This window comes from Callithrix jacchus, chromosome 3, assembly GCF_049354715.1.
Source record: "Callithrix jacchus isolate 240 chromosome 3, calJac240_pri, whole genome shotgun sequence".
NCBI classification, from domain to species: Eukaryota; Metazoa; Chordata; class Mammalia; order Primates; family Cebidae; genus Callithrix; species Callithrix jacchus.
The window spans coordinates 37,493,072-37,515,996 of NC_133504.1; the positions used below are offsets into that span (position 1 = coordinate 37,493,072).

At 39.8% G+C, this 22,925-nt stretch overlaps 2 protein-coding genes across 19 annotated transcripts in view; one reads left to right on the forward strand and one right to left on the reverse strand.

Moving 5' to 3' along the window:
- Positions 1-2,568, forward strand: part of SPMIP2 (sperm microtubule inner protein 2) — a 181,868-nt gene extending 179,300 nt beyond the window's left edge. Inside the window, exon 5 of the mRNA XM_054252847.2 lies at positions 2,342-2,568. Coding sequence (XP_054108822.1) covers positions 2,342-2,455 — 114 coding nt within the window. The 3' untranslated portion in view covers positions 2,456-2,568. The remainder of the gene's footprint in view (positions 1-2,341) is intronic.
- FNIP2 (folliculin interacting protein 2) overlaps positions 1-22,925 on the reverse strand; it is a 146,496-nt gene that overhangs the window by 58,283 nt on the left and 65,288 nt on the right. For 11 of the 18 annotated variants that reach the window (XR_013532838.1, XR_013532837.1, XR_013532839.1 and 8 more), the window contains 7 exons: positions 18,741-18,867; positions 15,866-16,024; positions 13,486-13,586; positions 13,305-13,376; positions 11,318-11,418; positions 11,068-11,157; positions 9,513-9,584 (listed from right to left, as the gene is read on the reverse strand). Coding sequence is in view for 13 of the 18 variants with exons in the window: in XM_035292781.3 (XP_035148672.3) it covers positions 9,513-9,584; positions 11,068-11,157; positions 11,318-11,418; positions 13,305-13,376; positions 13,486-13,586; positions 15,866-16,024; positions 18,741-18,867 (722 nt within the window). In the remaining 5 variants the exon portion in view is untranslated. The remainder of the gene's footprint in view (positions 1-9,512; positions 9,585-11,067; positions 11,158-11,317; positions 11,419-13,304; positions 13,377-13,485; positions 13,587-15,865; positions 16,025-18,740; positions 18,868-22,925) is intronic. The other 7 variants (XR_013532841.1, XR_013532840.1, XM_035292783.3 and 4 more) reach the window with 1 other exon arrangement.

Here is a 22,925-nt window from a genome sequence, read left to right on the forward strand (position 1 = left end):
AGAGTAGCTGCAACTTACACTCATGGAATAAATAAGATTATTTCAGACTGTGGTAACTACTATAGAAATAAGTTACCATGATTTTCTCTAAGTAACTAGGACAAAGGCTTCTGGGTTTGGTAGAGGTAAATTCTTTAATCAGTGTTCAGAGAATATCTTTATGAAAATGGGTCATCTCAACTGAGACTCAAATGCCAACAAAAGCCACCTATGGAAAAGGCCCAAAGAGAAGATATCTCAGACATTCTATATGAAAAGAACCAGATAATATCAATAATTACAAAAAAATCCATGCATACCCCTACATATATATGGATGGGCTTATTTTCTCCCCTCATTTAAATATTCATTGAGCATCTAGTATATGCTCGGTACTATACAAGCTGCTGGGAACAGAAAGGTTGGGTGGGTTTCTGCCCTCATGGAGCTCATACTCTGAGGGAGAAGAAAGACAAAAGTCTTCAAGGATTTAATAATATTACCACAGAATGTAGTAAGTCTAGAAAGAAAGTGCAAAAATCAAGCACTTAGAAACAGCTCCGATTTCTTCAAAGGAAAAAGTTTTGAGGTTGGCTTATTTGCTATGCTGAGAAATGTGATTATAGTTCCAAACAGGAGCACCCTCAGACTTTGTGCAGGAAATAGGGCTACAGCAAATTATCAGGGCAGGATCCTAGAACAGCAGATCTGTGCTCTGCCAGGCATTTCCATTTGCAAGGAGACATCTAGGAAAAGGATGCTGCAGAGAACTCCTAACTCTTCTGTATCTTCAGCAGCCACCCATCCAAATATACGTGGAAACAATCCCATCAAAATAAAAAAATGTATCAGTGCGATCGCACCCCTTATTTTCTCTCCAGGTTCATTCTGCGCCACTCTCTCATCCCCATGATACATCTTTGCACTAGCCTTTCCCACACCTAAGATGCTCTTTGTTGTGATCTTTACATAGCTGGTCCCTACCGGCATTGAAGTCTTAGCTTCCATAAGTTTTCTTTTCCTCAGTGGTAAAAAAGGTTCCTTTTGCCTACATTTTATTGTCTATTATCTGTCTCTCCTTTATTGAATATAAAATCTATGAGATGAGGGATAACATCCATTTGATCACTGATCTATTCACATAACCTAGAAGAAATGTCTGCCACGTGAGATGCTCAAGAAATGCTGCTAAATGAAGAATGAGCTATGTGAAGGATGACAGCGATGTCCATCTCAATCAAATGTGACAGAAATTAAGCATTAGAGAAACAAATTTCTAGACAGAATTCAAATGCTGAATTTGTTAAAAGTTTCCTGTGGCCAAAGCAGTATATACAGCATTTAGATTTTCTTTTTTCCCCTGTGTTCATTAAAAATAATGTTTTGGATGATTTAAGTGATAGCATGGCTCTGAATCTGAGCACTTTTTATATCTGTTTGACACAGGAAGCATTACATCCAAAACAAAATATAATCTTTGTTTACTGTAATATGACACTACCTATCTTCAAGTTTTAGCTTGAAACACTGGAAAAAATATAAGGTTCCTTAAAGTTTAGCAATTATATTTCTCAACACACAAACACAGGAGTGTTTAAAAGGTAAATGGGTAGAATTGCTGTTACTGTCTAGCAGGAAAATTTCATTTAAAATAAACCAAACCTGTTAACTTAATAGGAAAATCAAATTATAAGGAATACCTTTTAGTTCCCAAATCACAAAATGATTTTAGGACTTTAAAGGCCACAAAAGCTAAACAGGTACTTTAAAGTTTTAGTAAAATTCCTATAAAGACACTTTAATAAAAAGCCAATGTTCTTATCACCTGGATTTCAAAACATTAAAAAATTTTTCCTTTTTAGAAAACTTGTATAAATTTCTAAAAAAAGTATATAGGATTAAAAAAAATTTATAAGGTGTACAAGTTATGTGGATATATGCTGTATGGTAAAATGCCTTAAATTTAAATTTATCTAAGGTATAAACGCTAGCCACCTTGGTAACCACTCACTCTCTGCATTTACATGCCAAATTATTCTCATATCCTATGTCTTTTATCCACAGTTTGGGCTCTAAGAAAGAAGTGTCTACAAAAGACTTATGAAGGGCATAAAAATGTGGTCCTTTATTATTCCATTTAAGTAAAAGTTATTTAGTCTGACTTCACAAAGGATTTTAATTCAAGTTACACTGAATTTATAGATTAATTTGCAAAATTTGATTTATTGCTCCATTTATTTAGGTCTTAATATTTTTTACAATTTCCCCATAGCAGTATCACACATTTTTTTCTTAGATTTATTCCTTTTTCTCTTATAGTTTTTGTTGCTATCTGCATTACTTTCTAATTTTTCTTTAACAGGTATATAAGTATGCAAATTTAGAAAGAAAAAAGCTAAAGCAAAAGAGTCAACAAATTTGTGGAAATGAAAAAGATAAATATCCATGCCAGGAAAATACCAAGTGCCTGAAATAGGAGAAGTATGAAGAAATAAGAAACTGAGCCACACTACAGATCATCAAGCTCACATATATGAAGACAAGGCAAAGTAAGGTTAAGACCAAGACCAAGATTCAATGGTGAAGATACGACCAGGCATTTTTAGATTTGGATAATTTATTACTTACATAGACAGTGAAAAGAAGAATAAGCCAAAGGAGCCAGCTTCCAGTGATCCTTGCCCCACATGCAAAAAAGGGTAACACCAAGACAAAAGGGGCCAAAGGCCTACGAGGCAAGTTATGGGATATCCCACTGCTGGGGAGTCAGTTCTAGACTGCAGCTAACTAAGTGCTTTTATATACTGAGGCTCTAGTCTGAGGCAGGCAGGGCAGAAAGTCCCATACCTCATCAGAACTCTGGAGTTGATGAGAAACTACCATGATAGCCTCCCAGGGGAGGTAGGCAAGTGTTCTGGGAGGATCAAGTCATACTGCCGGGACTCAGATAAGTGCAGCTCAAGCAGTTGCCTGTATGGAATTGTGCAAGGTCATCTTTCCCCCATACAAAGAACAAACAAAAACAGTACCTCCTTTGCTCTTGCTACTCTCTACAAAGCATGCTATCAGTTCAGTCCGTGAAGGGTTCAAGTAAAATTGGGATGTCATCCTTCATTACTCAATGGTGGCCCACATTGTAATAAAGAATCTGACTTATTTCTGATAGCTTTACCCTCTTCTCCCTCTTCTCTTTCTGCTCCACACCTGGGCAAACTGATGAGAAAGCTCAGGTGCTCTCTCCTTTGGTGCCAGTGAGAATTTCAAATGATATGCAGGAACCTTCACCCCAGCCTTACCCTGCAACCACCATAAAAGTCCCAGTCTAATCCCCCGCCCCATTCTCTCAGGACATTCTCCAGCCAGCTCGAGAAGCCCACCCTGTTCTCTCCTCAGGAGAGCCTCATTATGTGAGTAATAAGCCCTTTCATATCCTCTTGGTGTGTGAATGTAGAGTCATCAGTCTTGACATCTAAACCAAATTTTGGGTGGTTGTACATCCTGTATCTGCAGTGACCAAATCACATCTTATTTGAACATTATGATAATGTGTATTCTTACCCTGAAAGTTCATTTCAAAGCATTTAAATAAAAATGTTTAAAAGTACATATTATAAGTTTTCCTTATACTGACTTTGTTTATTTTACCACTTTTAAGAACAGAGGAAATGCAGTGGCAGGCAGAATGGAAAAAGTATTTCTCTCATCAATGATATGAACATCTTGTTGAAGGAGAATCTAAAGCTGAATTCAGGACAATAGACAAGGCTTGATGACACTGGTCTCACTCCCAGCCCTCTGAACCTTACTCTACTCATGTACTCAAGACTTCCAAATTTTAGCTTCTGGCCGGGCATGGTGGCTCACGCCTGTAATCCCAGCACTTTGGGAGGCCAAGGTGGGTGGATCACCTGAGGTTGGGAGTTCGAGACCAGCCTGGCCAACATGGCAAAATCCTGTTTCTACTGAAAATACAAAAATTAGCTGGGCATGGTGGTGTGTGCTTGTGATGCCAGCTACTTTGGAGGGTAAGGCAGGAGAATCGCTTGGACCTGGGAGGTGGAAGCTGCAGTGAGCCAAGATTGTGCCACTGCACTTCAGCCTGGGCGACAAGGCGAGACCTTGTCTCAAAAGAAACAAAAAAACAAATTTTAGCTTCTGCTCAAATCCACCTCACTAGAGCCAGTTTCCTATTTCTTTTTCTTTTCTTTTGAGATGGGGTCTCGCTCTGTTGCCCAGGCTGGAGTGGTAATGGCACAATCTCGGCTCACTGAAACCTCTGCCTCCCGGGTTCAAGCGATTCTTCTGCCTCAGACTCCCGAGTAGCTGAGAGTATTCCAGCACGCCTGGCTAATTTTTGTATTTTCAGTAGAGATGGGGTATCACCATATTGGCCAGGCTGTTCTCAAACTCCTGACCCTGTGATCCACCCACCTGACCTCCCAAAGTGCTGGGATTAGACGTGAGCCACCGCACCTGGCCCAGTTTCCCATTTCTAAATTACAGCTGACTGCAAACACCTGGAGAACTTGTAGACACTTCAAGGTAAAAATGTATCCCAATCTCTGTAGCTAAAAAATTATCTCAATATCCGTCTGCCCTGAATGGGGCCTCCTGCTTTCCCTGTACTAGCTAATGTCCACCTTCCACTTGCTTTTTCAGGTTAGAAACTGGAGAGGCATCCTTGGTTCCTCCTTCCTCCCCCATATCCTGTGTCCCATTAATCACCAAACTTTGTCAATGCAACCTCCTAGGATGACTGAAACCCACCCCTCTTCTCTCCCAAGACCCTACATGAAAATCTCGAACGGGAACCACTAGAATAACCCCTATGTTTTGGATTTGTAAATGTAAAGAAGACATATTCAAAATATCGAAAAGGAAATACAATGAGGATGCACTCCCCTCCATATCTGCTCCAGCTTGTGCTGTTTTTCCAAAGACAGTCTATGGGTGTAGAAATGGCTAATTGTAGGATGGGGGTAGGAAACACACAAGTTGACTCTGGAACACTCGTCATGCCAGCAAGTAAGGAGGTGCTCAAAATATGCACCCCAACCCCTCACAGATAGAGGTATGTTAAAGCAGCATAGGAGCCTGCTGAGAGAGTTCCCAATGGCCAAAACTGAAACGATTTAGCAACAAAAGAAATGAAGTGGTGGGGCACTGTGACTTATGCCTGTTACCCCAATATTTCGGGAGGCTGAGGTGGGAGAACGGCTTGAGCCCGGGAGTTTGAGAGCAGCCTGGACAACACAGCGGGGCCTAGTTTCTTCATAAAAGGAAAAAAAAGTTGTTGCTGGGTGTGGTGTTGCATGACTGTAGTCCCAGCTATTCAGGGGGCTGAGGAGGGAGGATCCCTTGTGCCCAGGAGTTCAATGCTGCAGTGGTGCAGTGAGCTATGATCACACCAGTGCACTCCAGCCTAGGAGAAAGCAAGAGTGTCTCAAACAAACAAACCAAAAAAAAGAAATGAAGTAGTATTGGTTTATAGTCCAAAGTGAAAAATAAGTATCTTTGAGTCCATGGTAGTATAATGAGTGAACAAATAAATGGGAGAAGAGACATATCTCCCATGCAGAAGAAGTCCAAATAATTTATGTAGATACTCTGTTCCCAAAGAGGGGCAGCATAATTCCCTACCCCTTTGGCGTGGGCTAAGCATAGTGACTTCTTTCCAAAGTACACAGTGTGGAGAGGAGGAAATAAAGAGTAACTTACAGTGGAGAGTGGAGAAACTGACAAACACTACCTCAGTCAAGTAATCAAGGCCAATATTAACTGTCATAAATCATGTTGGTAGCATATACCCTTGATAGGATGTGATGAAAATGCACTTTACTTCTGTGATCTTCCTTCCCCAAACCCATAACCTCAGTGTAATCATGAAAAAAAAATTAAACAAATTCTAATAATGGGGCATTTTACAAAATACCTAACTGAAACTCCTCAAGATTACCAAAAAAACAAAGAAAATCTGAGACACCGCCACAGCTAAGAGAAGCCTGAAGAACATGACAACTAAGGCTAATGTCCCAGAACCAGAAAAGCCCATTAGGTAAAAAACTAAGGACATTTAAAAACTGTGGACTTTAGCTAACAGTAATAATGCATCAGTATTGGTTCATTCATTGTAACTAATATATCATACTGATATAAGATGTTAATAATAGGGTAAACTGAGTGCAGGTTATATGGGAACTCTTGTACTACCTTCTCAATTTTTCTTTAAGAAAAATCTCATTACACTACTATGGCATGATAGCTCACACCTATAATCTCAGCACTTTGAGAGGCCAAGGCGGGTGGATTGCTTGAGCTCATGAATTCCAGACCAGCCTGGGCAACATGGTAAAACCCCAGCTCTAGCACAAATACAAAAATTAGACAGGTGTGGTGGCGTGTAACTGTAGTCCCAGCTACTTGGGAGGCTGAGGTAGGAGGATGGCTTAAGTCTGCGGGTCAGAGGTTACAGTGAGCCAAGATTGTGCCACTGCACTCCGGCCTGGGCAACAGAGCCAGAAAAAAATAAAAAAGGCCTAAAAGAGAATAAATAATATCTTTATGTCTTTAATTTCGCTACGTCTTCTACTGCTAACCTAACTCTGAGTCCCTGCTGTTTCAGAACTTGGGCCTTTGTCCCTACAAAACTTTAGGTGGGTACAAGGAGAGAAACCTTAGAGAACAAACCACAGTGTGAACATAAAGAGTTCTTACATTAACAGAGTGTTAAATGCCACCACAGGTGTAAAGCTCACACTAGTCTTGACACGGACTCCATCACTTCAGAACTGCTCCCAGGTATGATATCTGAAGGTAAACACATCTACCATGATAGCACAGAGAGCAGAATGCTACACAGGGCCATTTGTAGCCCTCTCCACCACCTGTGCTCCCTTCCTCCCAACAGGAGAGCTGGATGCTGGAAGTAAAGACTGCCCAGAATAGAAGTCAAACTACCAAGAAAAGCCAGTCTTCTCCAACTTCCAAAATTCACAATGGTATCAAGGCCTATCTCCCACTCCCTCCAATCTGGTCAGTCCCAGTTCCTCTCATGGACTGTGAGAAAGCATTCAGATCTGGCTGAATCTTTACTTGTAATCTGACTTTCTACTTTAAATTGAACCTGGCTTCCCAACTTTGCTGTTTCTAAAAGAGCAAGGAAAAGTAGTTTCAGGAGAAATTTAGAATCTGAATAGAAAACAAGTAAGATTTCAACCTGTACAACATGAGCCATTTATATGAACTACATTATAAACTGAAAGTTACCTAGGAAAATCCAAACATCCTCCTAACAATGTTTGTTATTAGTTCTCTCAAATTCCCTGAATCTTTTTTCCACAACAAAAAAGGGCATAAACAAATAAATAAGGTTACAGCTGTATAGAAACTGTGATGCTGGTTTTCAGAACGGGCCTCAGTAGAATGGTTCTCATATTTCTTTCTTTCTTTTTTCCTTTTTTAAGATGGAGTTTTGCTCTTATTGCCCAGGCTAGAGTACAATGGCATGATCTTGGCTCACTGCAACCTCTGCCTCCCAGGCTCAAGTGATTCTCCTGCCTCAGCCTCCCTACTAGCTGGGATTACAAGCATGCGCCACCACACCTGGCTAATTTTGTATTTTTAGTAGAGACGGGGTTTCTCCATATTGGTCAGGCTGGTCTCGAACTCCCGATCTCAGGTGATCTGCCTGCCTCGGCCTCCCAAAGTGCTGGGATTACAGATGTGAGCCACTGCGCTTGGCCTGTTTTTCATCTTTCTTTCTTTCACAGAGAGCTAAAGAGCTCTTGCCACACAGAGGCAAATATGTTAAACTCCGGCACCCACTAAGGCAGCCATCTTCACTAAGAGTGACCTTGGTTCTAGGGCTGTGCTTCCACTCTGCAGCTAATGCTGAAGCCCACACCTTGACTAGAAAGTCAACCATAACAAAGCCCTACTGCCGGTCCTGCTGGGGGCTAGGTTGCGGGTGGTTCCAAAGGCAGGAGCCCAGCCTTGAAACACTAAGCTCTGTAACACATGCTCAATGTCCTTGAGTAACTGACACAACTCACTTATCTGACAGTGTCCCACAAAAACTGGAGGAGTTATCTTGAGCACTGTTAAACAGAAACAAAACTAAACCAGTTCACTTAGAGTTTCATATGTTGTCCTTTACCTTCTCAGATTTTATGTTGTACAAGGGGTCTATAAGTAAAAATGATACAGTTCTGATCGATGAGTCTCTCTGTTTTTTTTGAGATGAAGTCTTTGTCGCCCAGCCTGGAGTACAGTTGCGCAATCTCGGATCACTGCAACCTCAGCTTCCTGGGTACAAGTGATTCTCATGCCTCAGCCTCATGAGTAGCTGGGACTACAGGTAAGTGTTACCACACCTGGCTAATTTTTTTTTTTTTTTTAGTAGAGATGGGCTTTCACCATGTTGGTCAGACTGGTCTCAAACTCCTGACCTCAAGTGATCTGCTCACCTTGGCCTCCCAAAGTGCTCAGATTACAGGCATTAGCCACTGTGCTGGGCCTGATCTATGAGAGTTTCTGACCTAAGGTTCCCAGCCCAACTTTACAGAAAAGATTATAAACACCAAAACACATCAATTTTAGCCACAAATAAAATGCTATATACTTTACATTACGTAACATATGTAAAACAAACCAGGGACTCAGTAACAAATCACTTTTCATTTAGTAACGCAAGAGCAGAGTTGCACAGAGTGGGATAAAAGGCTATGAGACTACACGGGAGCACAGGGACCTTTGAATAGTGTCTAAGGGGAGGGGCTGGACAGAGAAATGAGTGAAAGGCCAAGAAGAACAGCATGTGAGGCCTGGATCCAGTCTGAGCACTGGCTAGCTGGCCCATTTGTCAAAGGTGTCATGTATCACAAGAGCACAGTGCTCCTAGTCTCCTGGAAGGTACGGGCTTGCCTGTATGATGTGTATGGATCAGGCAGAGCACCACACACTTCCAAGTCTTTGAATTTCACTCACTAATCACCCTTCTCAGATTTGTCAAGAAGTCAAAACTCAAAAGCAGTCATATACAAAAGGTAAAACCAAGAGATCTTATAAGCAGCAATAGAAAAGTTTAGGCCATGAAGCTAGAAGAGAAGGCTACCCAATAAAATCTAGATCAGCATGTCTCTAGAAGAGAAGAAAAGAAACAGTGACCAGGTCAGCTGGCCAGCCCTCCCACTGTCACAGACAGATTTACTTCCACAAACTCTTCTCTTCCTCTGATTTTATACTCAGTAGTCGAGCAAGCACATTACTAGTACAAATGGCTCAAGGAAGCACTCTGGAAAGCAACTTCTTAACAAACATTAGTCTCATGAATTCGAGTGTTAGAAAAAAACAGCTTATGTTGCACAATCATTTACAGATGCTGTACATTAAAGTTTCAGATCTTTAGATATGTCAGACTATCTTAGGAAGGAAAAAGAACAGGAGGAGGGTTATCTACCTGTCTTCTACTTTCCCAACTGCCCACCATTGTGATAGGTCACTGTTAGTTAAACCAATAAGCAGAGTACAAGTACCTGATCGAGCAATGCCACTGTCCCTGTCTTCATTCTGTCCTCTGCTTGGCATATCAACTGGTGTGCTGTGTGCTGAGATAAAGGAACAAGGAAATCATGTTATCGGGCTGTTCAGAGTTAAAGTTTGTAAAACAAGTGCAGTAATTTTTACATTTCAAAGAAGGCTACTGCTACTGATGATTGGCATAAGCTTATAATAGAGACTAAATAGAAAGCAAAATTACATATATAAAAAGATGGTGAGAAGAAAAGAGAAGCAAGTAACCATCTGCCTGTATTCAATTGTAACACACGAACTTTTTTGAGTGATGTTCAACTCTTAAAAACAAATGAACGAATTATGATTTGAATAATAAATTATCTGAATAATAAATGATTTCTGCAGTTGATGCAATGAACAAACATTTTCAGGTAGTTTTTTTTAGTAGTAGTATTTACATAGCAATGTATTTTCAAAATGCTTTATAATCAGTTTTTGTAGTAACTGTAGGCGACTTAGGGAAGAGAAATACTTGAAAACCATTTCATAAATTCGAAAAATGTTTCTCTGTTTATAACCCACTCTCTTGGCAGATAGAAAACATTTATGTTCGTTTTCAAATATTTCTTCCTCCATTTCTTTCCATATACACCCATACACAATATTATTGTAGAGTTACTTAGAAAAACTCATGTCCTGGCATGAATTTTGGAAAACACTGTGAAGTATTATGGACTTCTAGGAATGCTTCAGATTGGCCTAAGCTGTACACTTGCTGGGCTAGAAGGCAGATGTGATGCTGCTGTAGTGAAGTTCTACAATGGACAAGCAGCTCAGTGCTCTGCCCGATTATTACACCTGCCAGCTGTTTTTGAAGCATGTTTATTTTCACAATTGTAAAGAGATTTAAATGTGTTATCCTCACTCTAAGTAGGTGGGAGGATGTCAATTTCATTAGGGTATCAGCTAACTATGGTGCTTAGCATATTTCAGGCCACAAAGAAAAGAAAGAAAAATACCATTTGCTATACTCACAACTTTAAATGTTAGTAATGGAGGTTCCCCACAAGTTAATCATGCCAAGACAAGTTAAATCTCAGAGACACCAAGATGACTACACCTGTAAATAACCTAGAAATTGTATTTACACTACTTAAATGAGAAAGAGACAGAGAAGTCTTCCATGCTCTTATTAGCGTGACTTTTAAAGAAACTCCGTGCAGGTAAGGATGCAGTTGAATAAATGGATAAAAGACGCCAAGGCAAAGGGAAACAGTTCATAGTAGCAGAAGAGGCCCAGAAAAACCAGAAAAAAAAATCCTCTTAGAAATACTAAGGGCTCATTTCAGATTAAAATCAGCTTACACATAGAGTATTAGTGAAGACATTTACAAGAGAGGTTCATTGGTGGAATTTTCAAAACACCATGGATTTGGCCGCATTTGGAACCAATATCTGCTAACACAAGAGCCCCTTGGATTTCTAGAGAGGCACAAGTAGGATTTTTTTCCTAAGAACCTGCACAGGATTTATTAATGTGTGTGGGTCACACTGTACTCAGCATTCCACACAAACCTGCAAAGAAAGAAGCACTCCGGGTGAGCCGGAGAGGTCCTCCTTCAGCTACCCCTTGCAGCAGTTTGCTGCTGCATGCTTGCAGCAGACCTAGAGATAGAAACACACAGAAGAGGGCAAACAAAGTACACACACACAAAATAAACATAGATTAAAGATAATGCAAAAAAAAAAAAAAAACTCAAATAAAGCAAAACACACACCCACAATAGTGTATTCAAAAAGAAAGAATTTGTGTGTCTGATTTTACCTAGGTTACTTGCAGTACGACAAGGACCCAAACTATTCTGATTTGTGTTCAGTTTTCCCATATTAGGATCTTGGTTGATGTACTCAAAGCTGTCTTGCAGGCTGTATCCAGGGAGGGCGGGAAGGAGAAAGAGGACAAAAATATCAAGAAGCTACTAAAGCTGTTTTCTAATACACTTCCAAATATAGACAACAACTAATCAGTCCCTCAATACTTTTTTTTTAATAAACAAATGAAGTCTCACATCTACAAAAGGGAATTAAACTTGTAACTTCAGGTGAATTTGTTGGAAGAAAACAAAAGCTATTTTGGAGGTAGCTGAACCCATGTAACTAAACAACTGTACTTCTAACAATTCCATATTATATAACGAGACAAACTGCAAATTTTGCTTCAGTGACTGACCCTTGGGATACTGCTATTCATTTCTACATTTTGCTTAAGCAACTGACACTCAACAGGTTGCAATCCATTTCAAGTATTTTACATAAACCCTCAAAATGAAATTAACTTTTACTTGTGGTTAATATCAATGAGCAATTCAGCAACTTTTTTCAGGAATAAAATATAACAAATTATAATTCTTATAGGAGTTTCATTTCACAACTTCTAAAAAAATTACTCATAAAAATATGAGGGAAGCAGACTTTAATAATTTGTTGTGTTTATTAACAATTAAAATAAAGACTTGCTGTATGTAGAACTGACAAAAACAACAATGACAAAAAGACTTTGAGAATAATACAGCATAATGAAGCCAAAATAATTTTCATTAATACTCAAAATAAATTTCAATAAATACTCAGGCAATCTCAAGGGTCAGTTAAGAACAAATCTCATAAGAAATAAATAACAATCCTCATATTGGCTTAAGTCATGACAGTCCAATGTTAAATGCTCAAATTGTTTTGTTGAAGGGTAAGCCAAGACTCACTCAATGGTATTCAAACATATAGAGAAGTATTTTTAATTTCCCAGGATAAGAAAAAACAGCTTTCACTTGACCCCCGAGAACGTCCTTTAGTTTATAACAAGCCTTTCTTTCAAATTTATCAAAGTATAACCGGTGCTTTATTTTAAAAAAGGAAGTATATGAAATATTTCTACTTGAAAGTTCAAGATATATGAATGAATATGCTAAAATGAGATTAAGTTATTAGATATTTCAGAATTCATTATGCAGAAGTGTAAAATCAGAGGGAAAATGTCAGGAGTTTTTTAAAAAGTAAAAATATTGCATGCTACAAGTACCAATCAATCACAAAGGCTAAACCGACCACTCAGAATAGATGGCAAGCACAAACAAACCACCTGGCCACACAGGTGCTTATCAGACTGGAAAAACTCATTATGTACTTTAACCCTTCAGAAATAATTTGATATAGGGTCTTGGTTTGTGATCCAGGCTGGAGTACAGTGGCACAATTACTGTTCACTGCAGCCTCAACCTCTCAGGTTCAAGTGATCCTCCCTTTTCAGCCTCCCAAGTAGCTGGGACCACAGACATGCACCACCATGCCCGGCTAATTTTTTATTATTATTATTTGTAGAGACAGGATCTCCCTATGTTGCCCAGGCTTGTTTTGAATTCCTAGGCTCAAGTGACCCTCCCACTGTAATCCCAGCGTATTGGGATTCCAGGCATTAATCACCATGCCAAGATTTTTTTTAAAAAAAGATAAAATAATACCAGAAAACACAGTAAGATCATTAATGCAGCCCTTTTCCTTTTTTTATTTTTTATTTTCCAAGAAACTAAAAATTGGCCACTGGGTAACAGATGACTCATTTTTCTTTAGGGCCACCTAATAAAGTCAAAGGTTTTTTCTTACTGTTTATAGGACAGTAGCCACTTTTAAAACATCTTTGTTAATTTGGACTTATTCTGCTTCTCATTTCAAAATGCCTTGTGACCCTTAAAGAATTACTCTATCAAGAAATACACACTTTAAAAAAATGGCATGAGAGTGCAAAATCCTACACTTACTTATTTGTACTTCCACAGAAGCTGCCCATTCTAGCAGAGAAGACTTTACTAATCATCAGTTGTGGAGGAGAACTGGGGAAAAAAAAAAAGGAAGGAGAAGGGAAAAATACATTTATGAGTTAAGGAGTCAATACCACCATTGCACTTCTCAAAACTCGTAGAATAGGAAGCGGAGACTCACCGGATATAGTGTATCTTTAAGGTGGAGCCTTTGTAACTCATCGCAACTGAGCCAAACATCATTTCCCCCAACATGTTGACATCAGAAGCTGGTCTTGTGTACTACATGCAAGAAACCAAAATCAAAGTTAGTACATGGAACGTGACATGCAATAAAACAGAAAATAGTGTTTATTAATCTGATTAGTGTCATCAATAATTAAAACTATTTCTCAAAGCTTCAAGTGGTCATCTTACAATCTTAATTTATAATGGCGATTGCCTATATTCCCCCCAAAGTATTATTAATGTTTGTGATTTCTCTTTTATACACAATATTGTCATATAGGAGCCAAGTGTTTTATCAGAGTTCATTTTTATTTTTGTTATGAGAAACAAAGATTACTATTATTTCTATTTATAAACCCTGAATAGAAGTTAATATGAAAATAACAGTAACTCTACTCTTGCTACTAAGAAAATATCCTGAAAAGTAATATGGTTCAGTACTATTCACCCAAATAATTAACAGTATGGCAAAAAATTGCTCATTGCTGCAGGTAGGGTTTTGCGAGGGCCCAAAAATAACAGATGGTCTGGTAACCCTAAAGTTTTACAAAAGTATTTCAAAAACATTTGTCCCCTCCAGCTTCTGACCAGTCTCTCTCATGCTTTTACCATCCAAAGGGTGGACTGCCTGCATCCCTTTCCTCCACTCTCGCTGGCTTGTTACTCTTACATTCAAACTAGTCCAACTATTCCAATGATGACCTCCTCCCTCTTAGTCAAATCCAATGGACACTTTCCAGTTTGCTTTATTAAATTTCTTTCAATATATCTGATGCTGTTCATGACTCTCCATTTTGAATCTCTTCTTTCTCAGATCATCCCTTACTGTGATTTTGCCTGGAGGTCACCCCTACTAACTGCCTGCATTTTCAACCATTCTTTTGATTTTGATAATTGTTTACATAGAATACCCCTTACATCTTTGTCTCTAGGCCCAGAGCTCTCCTGGAGATCTAGAACCTTATACCCCAATACATCCATTCACCTAGTGACATCTGAATGAGTGTCTTGGGATATAGGATTCTTAGTACCTATGATAAGTGCTGGTGACACACCGATGAACACAATAGGTATGAATGCCGAGCAAATTGGTGTGCCACAGGGTTGCCACAAAGCAACCATAGTTCTGCACCTTGGCGTACCAACTAGATTCTCTGTCAGTGTGCTTTCCAACCAAGTAAAAACACAGAAATCACCCTTAACATACTCTTCCAAATCTTTTTTAAAACTCCTAATACATACGCACAGACACACAAGTATACATACACTGACACGCAAATACACACTTGCTTATACAAGGTTGCAGAGGCGGAAAGAGAAAGATAAATCTATCAGCCCTGTTCAGTTAGGTTCCTCTCTCTCATTATAGCTCACACCAACTTCTTCCCACCATACACTGACAGAAACCAACTGGTTTTCACATTCTTTATTACTAACTTCCCCCCACCTCCTTCATTTATAATCTGCTTTTTCTTGGGGTACAAGGGCCACATGCCAACTGTGATTCTCAACCTGCTGAAAATTCTACTCTATACTTTGTAAACTGCAATCCGCTTTGAGACCCAGGCGCACTATGTCTCAAAAAGGGCAAAAGTGTGGCACAAATCCTGACTATGAAATTAACAAAGTCCTCTGGATCCATAGCTGCTGCTAATTTCCCTGGTGGTGTTTTTCCAGAAAAATAGTAGACAAGATTCTACGAGGGCTTAAAAACAAGCTCAATATATCCCCCATCAATTAATATCCTTCTGCCATTTAATATTTAAAAAACACCTCTTCCTTTTTATCTTGTTAGCCAATATTTCTCAATAACCTTAACCCCTTCCTTACACACACACACACACACACACACACACACACTATTAAAAATGCCACCAGCCTTGTATCCTTCATACTCAAATTAGATATTGCCATTTCTTTCTTCTTCCATACAAGGCTTTCTTCCTTTAACTGGCATGTTCTATTTTCTTAGGATGCCCATATCCATTCCCAGAATCCATAGGAATTCTTATAACAAAACTGGAAAGTACATGTTTATTATTCTGGATCAGACAGCAAAGGAAACAAAGCAAGGTAATTTGCCTGACTGGCAATATTTCTTCCTCATCCAGTACATAGTAGGCTGTATCACCTCTGCTTGATTACGGTTTTTATTGGAGATAAAAGCCAAAGAGCAAAAACAACATCAATGTGAAACATTTAAGAGTACTCTGTTGAATACTTGTCCTCATATTTCTGGAGCAGAGCCCTCAAGCAGGCATTATTTCCCAAGGAGAAATTATAGTAAATAACTTTAACCCCAGGGGCTATTCCTACAGAAGGGATGGTTGTACCTGGTACTTTGGAAACTGCTCTTTCGCATGGTGTGAAGATCCCCCGGAAGAACTGTGGGAAGAGATGAGGCTGCTGCTGCTGCTGCTGATGCTGCTGCTGACACTGCTGCTCCCCTGGCAGCATTTGGCTGATATTTTAATAGGGATGTCTTCTGTTTTCTAGGTTGAGAGAGACAGACAAGGCAAAACATTCCTAAGTATATCAGGTTCGTCAACAGTTCTTCATTGGAAATTCCTTTTTAAAAGCATTCTGGTGCCTAAGTTGCATTAAAAACCAGAAACTTTTCTTTTTTTCTAATAATGACAAAAACATGGTTCGTGAGAGTCTATAATGGGAAGGCAAAATGCTGAAGAAGGGTTCTAGACAAAAGTGGGTAGGTTATACATTAAGACTTTATCCTCTTCTAATAATTTATTATTTATACTTCACATAATTGATCTCTGTTTTGGTTATTAGCTTTTAATACTATGCAGAGTCATAATCCATTGAATTGAAGAGGAGAAAGGTGAGGCTTCAAATCTAAATTTTTACTCAGCACATGGAACTAATAAAACTATTAGCTTGGGCAGACTGCTTGTGTTTTTAACGACACACCTCCTCTAGTACTCCTTTAAAGGCAACAGGAAGGAAAATCATGAGGTTGAATTTGAAAGGGATGAAACTGAAACCCTGAAACAGGAGCTACTGTGAATTACATAGCATGTGATGGAAATATGGTTTTCAAAGGTTAAGGAAAATAGAGGATTCTCTATATTCCCCAAATAGAGTTTGTTACTAATTTTTATCACAGTGACAAAAGTATAACGATAAACCTTTATTACTATTTAACTTCCCCTTGAAAATATTACTCCCTACAGAAGCCTCCTGCACCCTCCATGATAAGTTGTTTCTATTCTGAGTCTTCTTTGCCTTTTTTTTCTTGTGCAGCTTTTGCTTGGAGAAACATGAATGCAATTGCAGCTTATCTAATCTCCAGTGTGACAGTCACACTGGTGGTCTAATGCAAATGCCTACAGTCATGTGCTTGATACAAACTCATGATGTTTTGTGCTTGCCAAGGGAGGCTGGGGTGGTGGGGACTGAAAACGGGAAAAGAATGTAAGGAAAACACAAAATGTGCTGCGCCATAACCGTCACTCCAGCAATGATGGCATTCAAAGTGGCACTTGTCCGGTTATTCCTGAGCATCCAGCAGTCCCTCAACACTCTCTCAAGATTCAGCTGTTACTTAGTATCACTTAAGCCAGAAACACAGCCCCTCAAAGGGCCTAAGTGACACAAGTCCCACCTGCCTCAGACTGACAGACCCTTTGGCTGGAGTACAACACAGTGAACAGTCTATAATTGGAGAAAGCACCTGGGATAGTGAATAGAGCATTAACTGGATTCTTTCGTAGACTCAGGCAAGCTACAAACCTCCTGAAACTAAGATGCCTTTTTAGTTAGATGAGTGCTTCTAAGAAAGCCTATGTTTCAAGATTCCAGCATGATCACTGCTGTAGTACACTGAAGTTTCCAGTTCCTTTTGAAGACTTGTGTTTCTTTTCCGCTCCACCAGCCACCACTAGGAGCAATCCCAGTGACAGGAGCTCAACTAAAACATCCATGTTTGGCCTTCAGAGAAATGGGAAATAATTCAAGAAATCAAGAGGTAAACCATCTCCTGTCTACCAAAAGGCCAAGTTCTGGCTCACCTAAATTTCAGTAACAAAGCTAACCAGGAAAGCCTACAGTGAATCACCTGAGAGATTTCTTAGTTTGCCCCCCGTGCCCCCCGCCCACCTCCCCTCTACCTACCTAACAAGCCCAACAACTACTGTAATGATTAGCCACCTGGCAGAACTCCACTTTAAAATATTGTAGAATCCACCCAGCTAAACTGTGTTTAACCAAACACTTCCTTCCTGCAGAAATGATCCTTATCAAAAGCAGGAAAACAACCCCTTGGCCTTGAAGAGACAAAGACTGTGTTATAAACTGTTCATTTACTTAGCTGCACATTCTACAAACTGCTAGTATTTGGTCAGTATGGGTAGCAACTTACTGAACATAAAAAGAATGAATACAAATGGATTTATTTAATTTGTAGGCATCTGAACAAATATTGAAAAGAGCATGAAAGGTCTAAAGTGAATTTAGAAGTACTGTGGTCTCCTATCCAAAAAGATCCAGAAGGGATCAGACTCTTTTCACCTTTAACATGTTATTTGACCACTTCCCTTCTGGCTCCAAGGGACCAAGAGCTGCTCTGTCCTCATTCTACCCATCCCTTGTCCCCTACCCCACACCACCACCACCGCTACCATCCAACTCTCCAAGGAAAAAAAAAAAGCGGGGTGTGGGGGGAATAAATGAAAGCTCCCCTGGTCATAAGGGTTTGAGAAGCAATCCTTTTTGAAGACAACATGCAGATTTGCATATGGAAGGCACGTAAGTGAGTAAGGCTGTTTGATTTTTGTTAACCTAGTGCTACTTATTATCTATGAGAAACACTAGACAGAATGATATTCAGGCTCACACTTTTTAAAAATGAATTTTAGAGTTCTCCTTTCCCATTAGAGGTACACACTTGCCATGAAAATCTTACAGGATTGCAACTCACCGGCAAATTTACCTGTAGTACTATTAATAGTTCGCTACTTAGCTCTTGTCATGATTACTTGCTAACAGCTTCACTTGTGTTTAGTAGTGAGCATACTCACACCTGTTGGGGGTAGGGCTTTGATTATTCAATGCTTGCTTATGTTTATTCTGAACCATGAATGGCACTGTACAATATAACTCAAAGAGAAGATTACAGATTAATCAATGATTGATCAGAGGGGTGGTTAAAAGCACAAAAGAAAAAGGAGAAAGTAAATCAGCATTTCATACCTGAGCTGTCACCTCTTCAATCTTTTGAACAGCTTTAGAGTCAAACAAGACTTGTCTGCCTCTCCTTTCACAGTCCTGGTAAACTATCAGGCGAATCTCATTCAGGTCAAACTCCGAACATGACCAACTGTGGATTAAAAAGAGAGAAAGAAGTTGTTATCCACAACACGTGAGATGATCACGGACAGATAAGCTTCCCAGTCACCATGCCTGCATGCACATCAAAAGGTCACAAGCATGCAGGGATAGTGATACTCTCAGAACTAGGGCACCAGTGAGCCTGGGACAGATAGCCTTTTATGTGGATTCCAACTGGCCATACGAAAATCGCCAGTTTTCATGATAAGGGCAGAGAAGACTGCTTTAAATAATAAATCATTGGAGAGAAAGCTTCTCCTTCCAAAGCCAGTTTGGGCACAGATGGCAGTCAGAAATCACAAGGACATGCAGAGAGGGCTAAAATTGGATGCCTGGGTTCTGGGGACAGCATATCGGAATTAAGAGTGTTAAAGCTTCTGTGTTGTTGGGCCGGGAACCAACTGGAGCAAGTCGGTAGAGCCTTCTCTTCCTCTCTCCCACCCACCCACACTGAGGTCAAATTGAGAGGAATTACACGCTCTAAAATTTATTATTTTCCCCGATTATGGCTAGCTCTAATATAGGAGTTTCAAAAGCCAAGTGCATCACTGTAGAGTATCAGAATTGCTAGCAATTACAGTCAGCAAGAAGGGAAGCATGTTTCTAAGCAAACCAAAAGCAACTGGGATAAAACTACTCTGAGGAAAACACAGGTTCATTCTTAGTAAATGACAGAGTGAGGAAACTATAGAAAAAGTAATCATTTAAAAATGCATGGCTTTGGGCATACTCAGTTTTTAACCCATCAGTCCAGTCAACACGTATTTGAGTGTCTGTGATGTTCCAGGCACTGTGGTTGCTGCTGGAGACTCAGCAGTTAATTAACTGGAAAGACCTGGTCCCCGCCCTAACGGAGTTCATGGTTCAGTGGGGAATATTAGGCAAAGAATCACAGATAAATGTATCATTACAAACTGAGAAAGTACAAAAAGGAGCAGTAAACAGTTTCAGATTTCCAGACTGAAGAGGTGGAGAAGAGGGACAGGGAAGTCTCTAAGGACTTGAGGTGACATTTAAACACAGACCTGAAGAAGTAAAACTAATGAAGTGCACCACAGGAACAGAGAGGGAGGATGTGGTAAGGTCTAAGACTGCCACAGTGGAGAGGAAAAAAGACAAAGGCCAGAGAGCGAGTGCCACAAGGTGGAAAGGACGGCAGGCAGGGGCCAGGATCATGCTTTCCCTCCTCGAGAAACCAAGGAAAACAGATGCTTGATAAGATCAGGTCTGCACTTTTTGAAAGTTCAATCTGGCTGTTAAGGAAAATGGGGGTGGAACAGATGAAGACTGGAAGCAGGAGGGCCAAACAATTCATAATTAGAGTTCCAGCCCTTCATAATGAAGGCTAGAACTCCAGCGGCAGAGGAGGGGAAAAGGGGACAGACTGTGGTGGCATGCTCACAGGACAGAGCTGAGCCAGTTTCCCAATGGACTGGAGAGGTGCCCAAGGTGAAAGGCAGCCAACTGGTTAGAGAAGCCGAGGGGGAGCTCTGAAGGGACAGAGGAGGACAGACAGACAAGTAGACAGACATACAAAAGCAAACTGTAAAACTAGGAGGCAGTATAAATGAAGTCAGACACATCTGGATTAAAATCCAAATGCCTCCGGCCTTCTAGTTCTTCATCAGTACAATGAGAATGTTAAGCCTGCCCTTACAAAGCTGCTGTATGGATTAAATGAAATGCATAAAGTGTTTCATACAAAGAGTGACATACAGTAAGTGCTCCAAAATGGCAATCATTATCTCAGAGGATTTACTATTATGATTTTTAAAGAAAATTAATACAGTGTCTGATAACCACAAATTGTGCATTTCTGGTCTTTTCCGTTTTTAGGCAGTTAATACTGAACATGTTATTTTTTGGTAGCAGATTTGTTTTCTTAAATCCCTACAGCAAAACATATAAAGTTCTGGTTGCACCTTCTTTCAACAAGCTGTGTCCTAAACTATCGTGCCCAGCATCCTTTCTTCCTAATTTTGATAACAATATGGCAGGTTTATTTTCAAACTATTTTCCCTCTACTCTCAGTCCAGAGAGAGTACGTGTTTCAGGTCTGGCTAATGAGACATGGCCATATGACCCAAGCTGGCTGTGTGAGTCAGACCCAAAACTCAATTGTTCAACTCGTAAGTAGTAACCCTGGCATTGGCAGTGGCTATTTTTTGCCATCATGAAGTAAGGGCCTGTCTGAAAATGAAGTCAGCATGGAGGAAAGCAGAGATGAGCAAGGGAGTGAAACAGATTCCTGGCAGCACCAGAAGCCAGTTGTTCCTGAGTAAGTACTATTCCTGGAATTAGTTCATGGTTACTTACAACCAACACAGTCTGATGACTATGACTCAGATCACTGAATTTTAAAATCACAGAAGGCCGAGGAGGGTGGAACACTTGAGGTCAGGAGTTCGAGACCAACCTGGCAAACCATGGCCAACTGGTGAAATGCCATCTATACTAAAAATATGGAAATTAGCCAGGTGCACTGATAGGCACCCATAATTCCAGCTACTTAGGAGACTGAAGCAGCAGAATCGCTTGAACCTGGGAGGCAGAGGTTGCAGTGAGCCAAGATGGCACCAATGCACTCCAGTCTGGGTGACAGAGGGAGATTCCATCTCCAAATAAAAAAAATTACACAAGATCATTAAAAAGGCCCTGAAACTATACATTATTATAAAATAGTATATATGTTGAAGTTGTTAAAAGTAAAAAAAAAAAAATCAGAATTGCCTTGCATTTTCTTTTCAATCAATTTTGCCTTATCATTACATTTTACCAAGACAGCATAATTTATAATCAAGTTGTTCGATCCTCATTTTTAAAGAATAACATGTATTCAAATATCAAACTGAAAACAGCTAGTGTAGAAGAGATAAAATTTAATAATGATCATAACACCTTATTAAATGTTTCATGTTATTTTTCAATGAAGAAAAGATGGAAATAAAAATCATGGAAGATTGTTCTGATCCAGGAGTCTAAAAATAATCTTTTTGAATTTAAAAATTTAAAAAAAGACACAGAGGGGAAAATGCATATTTCAGATTGTCTCATTTTTTAATCCAAATGCTTTAGAAGTATTTTATAAGATATGAGTGATAACACAGTGACTCGTACCTGTAATCCCAGCTACTTAGGTTGCTGAAGCAAAGAGTATCAGTTGAGTCCAGGAATTCCAGACAAGACTGCACAACATAAAGACCCAGATTCTTTAAAAACTTGAAAAAAATTAGCTGGTTATTATGTTATGCACCTGTAGTCCCAACTACTTAGGAGACTGAGGCGGGAGGATCACTTGAGCCCAGGAGTTCAAGGCTGCAATGAGCCATGATCACACCATTGCACTCGGATTTTAGCCTTAGCGACAGAGCGAGATCCCATCTCTTAAACAAACAAGCAAAACAAAATGGTCAGGTGCAATGGCTTACATCTGTAATCCCAGCAATTTGGGAGACTGAGGCTGGTTGATCACTTGAGCCCAGGAGTTTGAGGCCAGCCTGGGCAACAGGGTGAAATCTCATCTCTACTAAAAATACAAAGTTAGCTGAGCATGGTGGGGCACACCTGTAGTCCTAGCTACTAGAGTGCGTAGGCTGAGATGGTAGAATCACCTGAGCTCAGGAAGTTGAGGCTACTGTGAGCTGAGATCATATCACTACATTCCAGCCTGGGTGACAGAGTGAGACCGTATCTCAGAATAAATAAATACATAAATAAATAAAATAAAAATAAAAGAATTTAAAAAAAAGGAAAACTCTATTCTTCTTCCACATGAATACTCTCTTTGGTTTAATACATAAATATAATTTCAACATTGACATTTCTTTCTTCCTTTTTTTATTTTTGGAGACAGGGTTTTGCTCTGTCGCCCAGGCTAGAGTGCAGTGACACCATCTCGGCTCACTGTAGCCTCAACCTCCCGCTCAAGCAATTCTTCCACCTCAGACCCCCAAGTAGCTGGGACTACAGGCATGCACCACCATGCGTAGCTAATTTCTTTGTATTTTTTGTAGAGACAGAGTTTTACATGGTAAAACCCTGGATCAA